Here is a 16190-nt window from a genome sequence, read left to right as displayed (position 1 = left end):
TTTTGGCAACAAAAATGAATCAGGTATCTCTATAAGTAATGAAATAATACGCCTGGAAAATTCCAACAGCTCTTTCTGCAGTTGACAGCGCAGCCTGGACAGTGTGACTTCTTTATTTGTTTTTGTAGAAGATACGCAGCCTCTCATGCTTGTGGTTTAGATCTGCAGTATCTATGGTGAACATGTAAATAAACATGAAGCTTAGCGTCGCAGCTCTCGGACTGAACTGCCCTTCACAGATCCGGGGCTGTGCTGCTAAACATGCCTCGCAGAACGCTTGTCATTTACAAGCTATAAAGGACAACTGGAGCCTTACATAGCAGCTGCACGGTGAACTGGCACGAGGTGGTATTTACGAAGGAGGCTTCCAATGTCTTCCTGTTGAAGAGATGCTCCTCAGATGACTGGACATCTGCCAGAGAAAATCTAACGCTCCAAATGACCTTATCTGGTTGAAATTAAGAGTCACCTTTAAAGAGATTGTTTTGCGAAATCCTGAAGGTTGATAGAGAGACGACTGCAAATGCTTGTTCTCATTTAGCATTTATGCAATGTTTTTTTTTTTTTTTTTTTGTCATTTCAATGAATATTTTGGGTTCAGTGAGTACAAGTTAACATCTACAGCATTTATTGTGGAATGTTGACATTCAGAATTAGTTTTTTATTATTTTAATAATTCATTCAATATTCCATATTTTGATATTTTTTTGGGTGGCATACAGTTGAAAAGTCAGGGTCACACAACTGTACTTTTATAATAAAGAAAGAAGTTTCATTAAAAGAAAGTCATGGGGTGCGGCCAGCATCCAGAAACATAAAAGCAGGAAATAATATCATAGAGAAGATCCCCGCGGACCCTCTTAACTTTCTGTGAAGTTCAGTAATGGCGCTTTTCCACTGTACGGTACGGTTTGGTTCGGTACGGCACGCTTTGGCGCTTTTCCACTGCATGGTACGGTATGGTTCGGCTCGGCTCAGTTATATTATGGCGCATTTCCACTGCATGGTACGGCACGGTACGGCTCGCTTCGGCTCGCTTTAAATGGTACCTGGTCTGTTGAGGTTCCAAGCGTACCGTATCGGTACTAAAATGCGATGTGAAACACTGCAGATCACTGATTGGTCAGACAGAATCGTCACTACCAGCGTTATTGTATTTGCGACGCGAGAAACCAAACCCGCTAGATTTAAATAGCCAGTACCTTTTAAACTAATCCCACCCACTTTAAAGCGGCAATGGAAAAGCAACCGAGCTAAAGCGAATCAAACCGAGCTGTGCCGTGCCGAGCCGAGTCGTACAACACAGTGTAAAAGCGAAGCGAGCTGAACCCTGCCGCACCGAACGCAGGGAATTTTGGGAATGTCAATTTACATTTTTTTCACTGTAAATTATAGAATGACTTCTTTTTCACTTCCAAAAACTGTAAATTTAACAGTATTTTACAGTAAAATTACATTAAATGTACCATTATATATGTCACAGTTATTTACCGTATATAGTAAGGAAACTTTCTGTTAACCAATTAACAGTTTTTCACTGTAGCATTTTTACAGTCTTTTACTGTTAAAATCACAATCATTTTTTACAGTGTGGTTGTAATGTACACCCCAACTTAACTTGAATGATGTTTATGAATATGTATGTTTTTATCTGATTTGAGCATGTGTGTTAACAATATTTTCAAAAGATACTTTTTTTATTTATTGTGAAAATAATTTACAGGTACACCGTATTACATTCATAATGGAAGTATTATAAAATTACCATTTAAATAACAGCGTCATTTTATATATATATATATCACCATTCAAAATAAGATGAGTTTACCAAAAAATAAATAAGAATGAATAGACAAAGGTAAACACTAAAAAATATACTTATAAATACAGATAAACATCACAGTGAAATTAAATTTAAAAACTTTAAATGCACAGTATATATTCAAAACAAGTATAGCCATTTTTCAAGACTTATAAGAAAGAAAGAAAGAAAGAAAGAAAGAAAGAAAGAAAGAAAGAAAGAAAGAAAGAAAGAAAGAAAGAAAGAAAGAAAGAAAGAAAGATTTTTTTATCAATTCTGTCATTATATTTACACCCCCTCATGTTCCTCCAGATCACTGGCTCCATAGACTGTAAGTGCATTAGCGTAACTGCGGATTGATGAGCTGAAATTACTGTTAATCGACATTATTATGCCACAAATGCTGTTGAAAGAATTGTATCGAACCCGGAACATTCTTTTAATGATACACTGCTAATAGCTTATGACTTCATGACTTTGTCAATTGGTAAAGGAAGTCATGTTGAAGTAGAAACAGAAGCCGTGGATGGAGCTATCTTCACCCGCCGTCCCAACGGCAAACATAATGAGCTACAACGTTGACATCCTCATAACTCTGTTGCGTTTGTAATTCTCTCTCAGCACCTCTGCTGCTGTTAGTGGATATCTTCAGCACATTCCCCTGTAATCCACTCATGCGGCACGACAGCCAGTGCATTTTCTCATTGGGAGATTGTATGGCGTTGTGTAACACCGATAGCGTTGTTTGGTTGGTAAACACACCACTGAAAACTGCAGTAACCACCAGATAGGCCAAACCTAATTAGAGACGGTTCACTCCCTACCATGCCAGATGGTAATGGCTGATTTTCCAAAAATGAGTGAGGGCAACTTTTAGTTGAGACATTTTAAAAAAAAAATAACAGATGGGTTTTTATCTATCACACCCATGTGAGCTCATTATTGCAGCCAGGAATACATGGTTCTTTTGTGGCTCTTTATAATTAGTGAGAACACTGACACTTGCGCTAAGGGAGGATCTGTGATGCCAGTTCATTGTGGATACAGAGATTGGAAACAAGTAGACATTAGAACAATGCTTTTAATGCAACCATTTCAGTCACGCAGAGCACAAGCACGATCTCAAGTTTCTCCCAGACAGCAATGAAACTCTAGAAGAGCAAACGGAGACCGGAAAAGGTCTGTAGTAATGGGACACGTTTCTTTTAGAATTTCAAAAGAAATGTCAAAAATGTCTCGTGCTCAGGTTTGTTCAGACTACGAGGTTTGCAGTCAAAAGGCAGGGCTCTCAATGCAAACTCAAATCTTTTCATGACCCTGCGATTCATGTCGCAGTTAACTTAATAATGTTTGTTTGAATTCATCCTCAGGAATATTAGGATTACAGTCTGAGACTTAATACTTAAAGGGTTAGTTCGCCCAAAAATGAAAATTCTGAAAAGACTTCCGTTCATCTTTAGAACACACATAAAGATATTTTGATGAAATCTGAGAGATTTCTGTTCCCTCCTCTGTCCATTTTGACCCCTCAAAAAGTTCATAAAGAGATCGTAAAACTAATCCATATGAGTTGAGCGCTTTAGTCAAAATATTCTGAAGACACGAACGCTTTATATGATGAACAGATTGAATTTAGACTTTGGTTCACATATGAACATTGATTAGCGAACATAAACAGAAGCTCAACCAAAATTTTGGACTAAACCGCTCACTTCATATGTATTAGTTTTGCGATCTCTTTACAAACCTTTTGAAGCACCAAAAGTGGTAGATGCGTCAATGGAGGCAAAGAAATCTCTCAGATTTGATCAAAAAGATCTTCATTTTTGTTCTGAGGGTGAACAGACGTCTTACAAGTTTGGAAAGATATGAGGCTGACTAATTACTGAAAGAATTGTCATTGTTGGTTGAACTAACACTTTATTGAAACCTGATGAATTTCTGTTCTTCCATTGAAGTCCATTACACCAAATATGGCACATATATACATTGTTTAGTGAATATATATGTTAAGCAAAAGCTCAACTGTACTTGCTTGACACGCAAACCTAATTGGTTCACACATATCAGGCAAGCACATTTAAGCCTCCACCTACCAAACATGATCTGATTATGCATGTGCATTGATCAAAGTGTGTGTGAATAAAAACCTAAATTAAATCTGTTACGTCATACATATAAAGCGAATAAGCGATTGTCGCTATAGAATGCCGAAGTTACGACGTCACTCTGTAGGCCAAAACGCGGAAGTGAGTTAGCATTTTAGCACTACGGTTCCCTCGCTCTAAAGCCTTTGGGATTTTTGAATGTTTTTTTTTGCTAAATCGCCTGAAATAAGGTCTGTGGTGAACAAAGCCTCTAAATATTTTCACGTTTTGATCTATGACATAGAACACACATTTATAACCTGCTTATGTTTTTTTAAACTTTATTGTGTCTGACTGTGTTTTTTTAAATCTTTATATAGGCTTCAAAATGCATACATTTTGGATTAACGTGTAAATATTGCTAGACAAAACATATAAGGGTCACAACCCTTTGTTAAACACAGATCTTACTTTTTGCGATTTTCGAAAAGTCTAAGGGGAAAATGCATTGCTTTTCGACCGAGGGAACCCATGCGCCGCTAGCTTCCGAGTTGTCCTTCAAAGTGACGTCATCACTTCGGCACTCTATTCATATGGATTACTTTCACAATGTCCTTTACGTTATGAACTTTTTGAAGCTTGAATGTTTGGTGAAATGGACTGTCAGGGACAGAAAATGTCATTAAAAATAGATATGAGTGAAAGTCTTATGGGTTTCAAATTAAATTAGGGTTAGTAATAATGACAGAATTGTCGTTTTTTGGATGAACTAACACCAAGTCTCTTGAACAATGAAAGAGCTACCTCCAAGGATCGAAAATCAAAACAGTTGGAATTCCCACTGTTTTACTCTGAGATAATTGAACGATTTACATAATGATTTAAACCCAGTGTTTTTAAACTCACAGTACCAACATTGAGAATATGATTTATATTTGGGATCTGCGGTGTTGTTTCGGTGCAGGTGGTAAGCTGTAATTCCCTGAGAACTGTATCTCCTGCTTCACCACGTACGGCGTCGCAGTGAAAACTGTTGTCGGGTTGCTGTGAGCCTCCGCAGTGGCACCGCCGGCGAGGGGAGATGTTAAGGGTGCCGTTATCAATAAATTATAGTGGTATTAAAAGCGCAGAGTTTGACTCGTGTGGAGGCTGCCCCTGTTATGAAACAGGCTTTTAGCATTTTCTCAGGCACTCCGCTTGTCAGCCCAAATCTCGCTCAAGCATCCGAGAGGAAAAGACCTGAGGGGTTGAGGTGGCCGTTTAAGAGGAGAAGAGGAGGAGGCAAGCGGTGGGGTGGGGGGGGTTTGTCCCGAGCTTCATCTTAAAGAGTAGAAGGGGGGGGGGAGACTCATTGTCAGTCGCAGTCAGTCAGGCAGGAGGGTAAGACACTCCGCTCTCATCTCCCCAGATCTCTGTCTCCCTGTAGGTAATTACACCGTTCCGAAGGCTTATCCTGTGTGCCGAGAACAGGAAAGAAATGGAGGACTGGATCAGCTCGCTGAAATCGGTTCAGTCCAGAGAGCATTACGAGGTAAGAGCACAGTTTGAGTCGAGTTGCATGCGTGTTTGTTGTTTTTCAAGCACACTTCTTCGGAATTAGAAGCTTAATACGCATCTCTCCCTCATCTCGACTCGGGTCATGTGTGAATCTAGCTTTTAAACCGACCTGCTTTGGAATTTCCTCTTCTCTTCTCAGTGTTAATGAAAAAATGATGTTATCCATTTAAAATAGTTCTGGGAGAAGGGAGTTTTGCTTGTTTGCTGTTGCTAATTGCTGTGGACAGCTATGTTAGCATGTGGCGGCTTTTAACATCTGAAACGGTTCATCGCATGCCAGCAAATGAAAGTGCGGACTGCGGCGTTGAGTGTTGACTGTATGCTCACTTTGATATGAGATGAAGATGGTTATGTAAGACTCTCAGCCCCCGTGTTCTGCAATACCACACCCTGAACTCCAGCGCTACATGTGCCAGTCTGTGTTGCATGTGTGTGTGAGCTGAAAAGCATAGTCTTTGTTTTAGGGGCTCTGAAAAAGTCTTATCCTGGCGCTGCCAATTTGTCTTAACTTCTCCTTTGCTAGACGGCACAGTTTAATGTGGAACATTTCTCAGGGATGCACAACTGGTATGCCTGCTCCCACGCTCGCCCCACCTTCTGCAACGTCTGCCGGGACAGCCTCTCAGGGGTCACTTCTCATGGCCTCTCCTGTGAAGGTAGGTCTTTGCCCATCTCTCTCTCTCTCTTCTCAAATCCGTATGTCGGATAATCCCTCTTCAATTATGAAGCTGCTTCACTCAGCGCGCTGTCCATCCCTAAAGGTGTCATATATTCATCAAAACTGCTCAGGGGTGGTCGGGGATGGTTCATGGTTGCATTAGAGTCGGTGACACTGGTTAGAACTACTTAGTGCAGAAGCACAGCTAATTGAGGTGGAGAAGAGATGCGGGCGGAAACGTATTGCAATCAATGCATTGACGTCGAGTATCTGTCTTTTATTAGTTTAGAATTTGCGTTTCAAGGGTATTATGTTTGCTTCTTATATTCAAATTCTCTACTGCTGAGGTGCTTCCACATTAATCAGAGAAAAACTCTTGTTGCTTCTCTTGTTTGAGATTGAGAGGTATGAAACTGCCAAAACACTCCACCTCTCTACCACTAAAGTCAACACCAATCACAGACTATTGTACGTCAGTAATCTGACATGTTTTTGAGTACAACGTATACTCGTTAATACAAATGGACTTGTTGAATGAGTTTGGATTTTATCCATCTGTAATTCAGGTTTGGATTGTAAAAAGGGGGATGGAGCCAGGTGATTATAGAGGAATTGTTAAAAAGTAACAGGGTAATCAGGGTTTGCATGGTTAACTTCAGCAGTTATACCATAACTATGCATTATGTGATGAAAAAGCTTGTTTTTCGATTAATGGTGATTCAAAAATAGCTGTATATTATTAGGGCTGGGTAATAAATATTGATTTCTCGATATTAATCGATTCTCATTTTTACGAACCGATATCGATTCTTAAGTCTCAAGAATCGATTATTCATCCTGTCTCAATTGAATGAATGGGATATTGTATCACGGCTGCGCGCATAAAAAAATCGCAATAATCTTTGGCCTTTGTTACTATTGATATGAAGCAAAGTCTCAATTTTCAAATTACGTCCATTTTCTTTAGAAATTCAAAAACATAAATAGAGTTTTGGTGCTGTGGCGTGAGATCGCTCTGGTGCAGCTGATGAGAAGAAGCAGCGCTGATCTCTCTTCCGGCTTAATAATACCAGTCACAGCGCCAAATAAACATGAATGAGCATCTGAAAGTGTGATCAAAGATAGAGTACAACTTATCGAAATTCGTATCATGTCACATTGATTCGCTCAATCAGCGTTTCAACCGTGGAAAGACGTCAGTTAAACAGCTTGTAATCAATGTATCGTCATATTTACCTCAGAAAACCCACATCAACTCGTTAGTCAGCTAGGAAAAAATAACTACAGAGAGGAGCATTTTGCTAAATATATAGCCACCATTTAAATGTTTATATTTCAAATAATCTTCTTATTATAAAAATAAATAAAAGTGTAATTTAAGTGATTCATTCATTATTACCTTCATATTAGGCTAATGAAGCCTAGTAGGCTACAACTATAGTCTCCCATAGTTTACAGCATTAGTTAAGAGATTTGATTCCCTTGAGAAAAAATGCCATTTATTGTAACTGATATCCAAAATAATCGACATTGAATCGAATCGAATCGTAATCGAAATCGAATCGAATTGCAAGCTTGTGAATCGAAATCGAATCGAATTGTGAAATTTGTCTCAATACATTACCCAGCCCTATATATTATGATTGGAAAAAATGATCAAATTGTTTTATAAATGTAACAAATATACAATATATTATAACTTGTACAAAAATATTAATTCTTATATTATATTGCATTACATTACTAAAAAATTATTTAAAAAATATATTGACATTTAAGAATCAAAAACTTGTAAAAATGACAAAATCACACAACATTGAAAATTGCTATTATGCACTATTCACTGGTTCATATTATTGGTTTTATTGATTGATTGATAGGAGTGATCAGTCAAATCTGATTCATGGCTCAGGTGACTGGCTTAACATTTTATAATACAATACAATTTGACATTTGAGGACAGAAAATCATAATCATGAACACTCTTTAAGTATTAAAAGTTTATCAGTAAATAGTCGTCACATTTATATATATAATGCTTTATACAATTGAAGATTGTTTCTAAGCAGCATTACAGTGATAATTAGGAAAATTATGTAAACAGAGTTTCATCTTTCATCTTTAAAGCACCTCAAAAAAGTCAGTTCAGTGTTGATTCAGTTCCATCAAATTAGTTCATTTAATCTATAAAGCACTTCTGAAGAAAAATAGTGATGTCATCGTCCAGCTCTGTTTAGTTCTCATCCAATAGTGACAGTGCAGTCAAATCAATAATATTGTAGAATATTAAGTGTCTCCAACTAAACAAGCCAGAGGCAACAGTGGCAAGGAACTGAAACTCCATCAGGTGACAAAATGGAGAAAAAAAACCTTGCAAGAGACCAGGCTCAGTCTCCTCTGGCCAACGCACGACCACAGTGCCAGTCAGAAATCAGATTGTGGATTGGTAACATTCATCCAGGTCCTTTTGCTTTAGGATCGGATTCATCACCCCCAAAAAAAAAAAAAAAAAAAAAAAAGACAGAAAAGAAAGTTTATAAAATATGATATAATATTTGATAGAGTTGATAATTGATTTTTTTTTTCTTATAAACAATCTTGATGTTAAATTTTGTGGCTAGTTACTTGTAATCGACCTGCAGAGGAACATGCTGGCAGGTTAAAACAATCACTAAAAATACCTCATCCAGGGTCATGCATTATGCATACTAATGGTGTGACATCATGTGGAAAGAGAGTGCTAATTAGTTTCAGAGATATGCAGATGGTGCTCATTAAACTCAGCTGACTGTCATTGGCTCATTCAAGTTGCTCATTCACGCCTTAGATGTAATAAGAAATTCAAGTTAAACCCACACTGCATTGTGAATAATGCAAGCCTCACCATCATACAGTAGTCATCCTAATGTTGATTTTCTACTTAAACATGAAGATGCCATTTAGAATGACAGTTTTCTGGAGTCACGTTGCATTAAGCAAAAGTGGATTTGTTGTGTGTGTGGTCGCAGTGGTCTAGAGAGCGATAATTAAGGAGCGCTTTCCAGTGCTGTTGTCACGCGCTTGCGTTTCCAGCAAGCAGACTCGCTACTGAGTATTAATTACTGTATGTGTTGCTATAGAAAGATGATCTCATTTCTTTCAACAAACCTCTCATTACTATCTACAGGCCTGAGAGCTGTTTCTGTTCATATGGAAATTGCTTTTGTTTTGGCTGTTAACTAATGATGCTTTAGAGTGGACTATTGAGTGAACAATCAACATTATTTATAAAAGAGATAATTTTGGTCCTGGATGCTGATTGGTCGATACAGAACTCTTGCTTTGCTAAAGTGCACAACATAGTAACAGTTATCCCTTGTAATTGACAATTAGTGACTTCGCTTAATAAAATAATGTTTAAATATTTAAAATAGTTTTAACATAAACGGCTAAAAGTTTGTGAAATTTTCAGTGACACCAGTTGCTGTAGTTGAGGTCTCTGCCAGAAGCAGCAGCTCATTTGCATTTAAGGGGACACACACAAAACGTCTCGGTTACGTATGTAACCCTCGTTCCCTGAGTAGGGAACGGAGACGTTACGTCAGAAGTGACGGAGATTGGGGGTTTCGCATAGAAAGCCAATCCTCTTCGAGTATTAAAACACGAGCCAATGGCATGCAATGCCTTGGGGCTGCGGAAATTTGCATAGCGTACTCCGCCCTACTCCGTGAGTATAAAAGGAGGAAGTGAACGCAACCGCAGTATGTCTTCGCTGAGGAGCCAAGACTGAACTCGGCCTCTACCCAGCGATACAGCAGAAGTGGCAGGGAGACGTAACGTCTCCGTTCCCTACTCAGGGAACGAGGGTTACATACGTAACCGAGACGTTCCCTTTCGTAGTCACTTCGAGTTACGTCAGAAGTGACGGAGATTGGGGGTCTGTGCCATCACGCCATCTTCAAGCTGCCTTCCAGTGCCCTGCGAAAGACTGAACCCCCGAGCCTTACCTCTTTTTTTTTTTTTTTTTTTTGGGGATCCGACTTTGACACAGGATTACCAAGGTACACTGGGAAACATATCCCGAAGGGGACATGCTACCAGCTGCCTACCGAAGGGAGGACTTAAGAATACACATATGGCCACATAGGAACGCATATGGAACACTGGAGTACCAACCGCAGGTGGCTACTGATTTAAACTCCAGGGGTGGCAGATGGCTTGCCAAGGGAAGACACATGCTCAGAGAGGCTTACAGTGGATAATACACATGAGACGGTTACCATGGGGAACCGTGCGCATGGAGGCACCTAGCTAGCATCCAGAGCCACGCAGTGGTGCCCGCATCGTCGGTGCTGGAGGACTCAAGACTTCAATGGAAGAACTGAGGAAATATCGCACTTATCCAGTCCGGGGAGTGGAGTGGCGAGCAAGCGAAGACACCTGAGCGGATCCAGAACTGGCCGAAACGAGTACGTGAGAGGATACCGGCTCAATTCGCAGATTATAGAATCTGGCGAAGGTGTTGGGTGTCGCCCAGCCTGCAGCTCTGCAGATGTCTGTTAGCGAGGCGCCGTGCGCTAAAGCCCAAGAGGAGGCTACACTCCGAGTGGAATGGGCCGTCACACCAAGGGGGCACGGAAGGCCTTGCTGCTGGTAAGACAAAGCAATGGCATCCACTAACCAGTGGGACAGCCGTTGCTTTGAGAGAGCCCTTCCCTTCTGGCTCCCCCCATGACAGACAAAGAGCTGGTCTGAGGTCCTGAAACACTGCGTTCTGTCGACATAGGTGCGGAGAGCACGTACCGGACAGAGCAGTGCCAAGGCTGGGTCTGCCTCCTCCAGGGGCAGCGCTTGCAGGTTCACCACCAGGTCCCGGAGGGGAGTGGTAGGAACCTTGGGCATATATCCAGGCCGGGGTCTCAGGAATACGTGAGAGTAAGCCGGCCCGACCTCCAGGCACACTTCGTCAACAGAGAGTGCGTGCAGGTCCCTTACTCTCCTGATGGATACCAATGCAATCAGGAGTGCTGTCACATAGGACAGGGCAAAAACTCTACCGACTGCAAAGGCTCCAGGGGAGGCCTCTGCAGAGCACCCAGGTCTACTGAGAGGTCCCCAGAGGGCAGGAGGGGAGGGAGGCGGATTTAGCCCCCTCACTCCCCTCAGGACCTGATGACCAGGTCATGCTTCCCATAGACTTACCTTTCACTGCATCATGAGACGCGGCAATGGCCGCGACATAATCCAAAGGGTGGAGGGCGACAGCCTGCGCTCCAACCCCTCTTGCAGGAAGGAAGCATGACTCCGATCGAACATCTCCGGGGGTCTTCTCAGCGAGAAGAACACCAATTGACGAAGAGGTTTCACTTCAACGCATAAAGGTGTCACGTGGACGACGCTCTTGCGGAAGTGATGGTTGCCGCCACCGCAGGTGGCAGCGAACTCAAACCTGCCTCGTCCCGTCCTGGAGCCACACGTGCAGCCTCCAAGATCGGGACGAGGGTGCCACAGAGTGCCCCGTCTCTGAGAGAGTAGGTCCGGTCTCAGAGGAATAGGCCAAGGAGGTGCTGTCGCGAGGAGCAAGAGTTCGGAGAACCACGTCTTGGTGGGCCAGTAGGGGGCTACCAGCAAGACCTGCTCCTCGTCCTCCTTGATCTTGCACAACACCCGTGCAAGGAGGCTCACTGGGGGAACGCACACTTGCGTGGGCCCCGTGGCCAGCTGTGCGCCAGCGCATCCGAGCCGAGAGAGCCGCGGGTCAGAGAATAAACTGGGCGCAGTGGGACGAGTCCCGAGAGGCGAACAGGTCTAACTGTGCCTCCCCGAACTGGTCCCAAATCAGCTGGACCGACTGGGGATGGAGTCGCCATTCGCCGGAGATGGGACGGGCCCGGGACAGCTCGCGGCTGCCCGGTTCCGGTCTCCAGGAATGTAACTGCACGAAGGGACCTCAGGTGCTTCTGACTCCATATCAAGAGGTGGCGGGCGAGCTGCGACAACCGGCGCGAGCGTAGACCCCCCCTGGTGGTTGATGTACGCTACTGCCGTAGTGTTGTCTGAGCGGACAAGCACATGCTGGCCCTAGAGCACGCTCGGAAGCGGTGCCGGGCGAGCCGTACTGCCAACAGCTCGAGGCAATTGATGTGCATGAGGCGCTGGGCTCCTGTCCAGGAACCGGCGGCTGCATGCCCATTGCACATGGCACCCCAACCCGTGGTAGACGCATCCGTGGAGACAACGAGATGCCTGGAAACTCGCTGAATAGGGACCCTGTCCGTAAAAAGCTGAGGTTCGACCACGGGAAGAAGGATCGGCGGCACGTCGGAGTCACTGGAACTCGGAGCGAGCCGCGATGCCATGCCCACCTCGGGACTCGATCGCGAAGCCACAGCTGAAGCGGTCTCATATGAAGCAAACCGAGCGGCGTTGCCGCGGCCGCGGATGCCATATGCCCCAGGAGCCTCTGAAATAGTTTCAGTGGAACCGCACTCTTGCCCTCGAACTGTCGAAGACAAGCCAGCAGTGAGTGCGCGCGCTCGTTCATGAGCTGCGCGGACATGGCGACCGAGTCTATCTCCATGCCGAGACAAGAGATCCTCTGCACGGGGCAAAGTTTGCTCTTTTCCCGGTTGACCCGAAGGCCCAGACGGGCTAGGTGCCGTAGCACCAGGTCTCTGTGTTCGCAAACCTGAGCTCGAGAGTGTGCTAGTAACAGCCAGTCGTCGAGATAGTTCAGGATGCGAACCCCGTGTTCGCGAAGGGGAACAAGGGCTGCCTCGACGATCTTCGTGAAGACGCGAGGGGACAGAGCTAACCCGAATGGGAGAACGGCGTACTGGTATGTCTGGCCCTCGAAGGCAAACCGAAGAAACGGTCTGTGTCGAGGGAGAATGGAGACATGGAAGTACGCGTCCTTCAGGTCGATCGCTGCAAACCAATCCTGATACCGAACACATTCGAAAATGCGTTTGGCCGTGAGCATTTTGAACGGTAGTCGATGGAGAGAACGGTTCAAAATGCGCAGGTCCAGGATCGGTCGTAACCCACCGGTCTTTCTTGGGGACAATGAAGTAGGGGCTGTAAAGCCCGGACCTCACCTCGGCTGGAGGGACCGTCTCGATTGCACCCTTCGCCAGCAGGGTCGCAATCTCCGCTCTCAAGACTGGGGCATTGCCACCAACCATCGTGGAGCGAACTCCCCTGAAGCGGGGAAGAGACCGTGCGAACTGAATCGCGTAGCCGAATCCGATCGTTCTGATGACCCAGCGGGAACCCCGGGAAGCGCTAGCCAGGCTTCCAGGAAGTGAGCCAACGGGGTCATGCGAACCACAGACGTCCCCCCGGAGGGGCAGCGAGGCGGGTCGACCGGCATGCGTGCAGGAGTTACCCCGTCCGGATGCACCGTCGAAACCCGCTCCCCGACAGAAGAGACCAGGGAAGGCAGAGCGTTCCACGGGGGTCTGTTCTGCCGGGGGTCTGGCGACAGAGGGGGAAGGGATTGGCGTAGCCCGGGGACGACACACGCACCCTTCCGCGCCCTCCGAGACAGAGAGGAATGAACGGGGCGACGCACTGGACGTCGTGCGCGCTCATTCCAGTCTGTGTGCTCAATGACAGTGTCAGCTTTTCCTCAACCAGCTCAGGGAGCTAGCTAGAACAAAAGATTCTCCACCGGCCCTCCACCGGGGAAGGAGGGGCCCTGCCACCGCCTCCTGAGAAAGACCATGACACTATCACTGAGCGGCCCGCCTCAGGAACATCGCTACGCCTGGCATCTAGCGGGGCACGCGGCCTGAGGGGGGGCTCTTTTCTTGGGACGCTTACCTGTGGCCTCCTCCGCGACGCGAACCGGCTGAAGGCTGCTGCTGGGGCCGCGTGGGAGGGAAGGGAGCCGCAGGGGGGCGTCCTCGGCGGCGAGCTGGCGGAGGCGTCCGAGCCGACGGCTGGTTGGAGGCAGCAGCTGGCCGTCGGGGCAGAGAAACCGCCTTCGTCTGCTCCTAGGCGGTCGAGAAGTGCTGGGCAAAGTCCTGGACCGCACCGCCGATTTTTTTTTTTTTTTTTAATGATGCTCCTGGACCACAGCGGTGGGCATCACCTGACCAAGGGAGCGAGCGACCGCCTCCGTGACCCGTTTAAGGACAAGGTAGGCGACAGGCTCGCAGCTCGCTTGGTCCGTCACCTCCTCGTGCACATTCCTGAGCAGCTAGCCTTGTAGGTGCTCATCATATGCAGGGCGGAGGCTGCCTGTCCCGCCGCTCTACAGAATCGCGCCGCCATAGACGACGAGAACCCATAGGCTTTGGAGGGGCATCTGAGAGCAACCGCCGGTTGACCGGGGGAGCCCCAGCGTACCCACAGACAGCCGCATCGCCGAGGGGAGGAAGGGCGGGGAACTAAGCACGCTTTTTTATTTTTATTTTTTATTTTTTATTTATTTATTTATTAGTGCGTGTCAGTTCCGCATGCAACTCGGGGAAAAAAGGAAATTGGGGTTGGCCGTGGCCGTAAGGCGGCAGCGTTACCCAAAAACCAATTATTCAGCCGCGAGAGACCGGGGAGGGGCGGAGTTCCGCCCCCACCCGATGCTCACGGACGCCCGAGATAGCACGGCCATCATCGCGGGATCAGACACGGCGGCGCTGACGCTCCCGAGGGAGGCAACGCGGCCGCATCCTCACTTCCCGAGGAGTCAAGCCCGCCTAGTGACGCTGTGATCGACATCGCATCATCATCTGGAGCGCTGCCCGAAGCAGCCGGTGCCACCGAAGAAGCAACCGACTGAATCGAACTAACGCTCGCTGGCTCTCGCACTGAGGCGGGAGGTGTGGCCCGAGGAATCGTCGGGGCTTTATCCCACACCATCACCGTAAATCACCAGGTCCCCGGGTCGACGGGCCCCCTATGGAGGAAACCGATCGAGCGGGGGGGACCGGGACTCTCACTCAAGTGAGATCATTGAGTCTCGACCTCAGTGTAGAGATGGTCATGTTCCCACAGAAGGAAAATGAGTCATCCACGAACGCTGCTGCTGCATGCTGAAATGCCCAGGCATACAAAGCAGCGATCGTGACCATCAGATGACGACAGAAATCAATCACACCCAGAAGAGCACGGGCGAACCGTCTTTAAAAAGACGTGCGCGTGCAGCTCTTTCAATGAGAGGAGAAAATTCACTCTTTCAGCGCTGAAGCGACCAGGGAGAAGCGCAAAGTCTGGCAGACCACTGCTCAGATCGCAGGCGATGCAGAATCTCGCTGGGTACCGCCGTCACACCAACACTGAAGAGGACGCTCGTCTCGAAGAGTCTTGAACAGTGCTTTCAGGAGTGAAGAGGTTCTCTTGGCTCCGAAGCGAAAACATACTGCGGTTGCGTTCACTTCCTCCTTTTATACTCACGGAGTAGGGCGGAGTACGCTATGCAAATTTCCGCAGCCCCAAGGCATTGCATGCCATTGGCTCGTGTTTTAATACTCGAAGAGGATTGGCTTTCTATGCGAAACCCCCAATCTCCGTCACTTCTGACGTAACTCGAAGTGACTACGAAAGGGAACAGCGTGTTTTTGCTCACTCTCAAAAAGTGACAGTTTTACCATGCTATAAAAAATATCTGTGGGGTATTTTGAGCTAAAACGTCACATACACACTTTTCTTACTGTTTTTTTGGGTTATTAAAAAATAAAGGAGCTTTTTAGCGTTAATGCGTTAAAATAAAGAGCAAATGATGCTTTAGGTGCGTCGATGATTTATGTATTTATCATTCTCATACTGCTGTAGAGAATAATGGGAAATGTAGTTAGCTTTGAATATAGCAGCAAAAATTATGGACGATTGTTGTATATATAAAGTTGTGAGCACAGATCATTACTTAAACATTACTTAATTACTTCTTAAACAGCTTATTGAATTCCAAAGTGTAGTTTCTTTATATCTTTATATTCTTGTGAAATCAACACAAGTTTATACAATTAAATGTCTAGACCTTGCTTTCCATGAAAATTTGCGGTGTTGTAGCCAAGACCATTTCATTCAAGTCTGACTCCGGGATAGAAGAAGGTCGAGTCTGAGTCAAGAATGAGATCAAAAGAGGGTTGTGTCTGAGTTAAGACAG

At 45.4% G+C, this 16190-nt stretch overlaps 1 protein-coding gene across 10 annotated transcripts in view; it reads left to right on the top strand.

The window, feature by feature from the left end:
- dgkh (diacylglycerol kinase, eta) overlaps positions 1–16190 on the top strand; it is an 87263-nt gene that overhangs the window by 33329 nt on the left and 37744 nt on the right. For 9 of the 10 annotated variants that reach the window (XM_039683603.2, XM_089133356.1, XM_039683610.2 and 6 more), the window contains 2 exons: positions 5315–5419; positions 5969–6101. In XM_039683603.2, coding sequence (XP_039539537.2) covers positions 5315–5419; positions 5969–6101 — 238 coding nt within the window. The remainder of the gene's footprint in view (positions 1–5314; positions 5420–5968; positions 6102–16190) is intronic. The other variant, XM_039683606.2, reaches the window with a different exon arrangement.

This window comes from Pimephales promelas, chromosome 7, assembly GCF_988280905.1.
Source record: "Pimephales promelas chromosome 7, fPimPro1.hap1.1, whole genome shotgun sequence".
NCBI classification, from domain to species: Eukaryota; Metazoa; Chordata; class Actinopteri; order Cypriniformes; family Leuciscidae; genus Pimephales; species Pimephales promelas.
The sequence above is the reverse complement of the archived record's forward strand: the minus strand, read 5'-3'. Positions and strand labels throughout refer to the sequence as shown.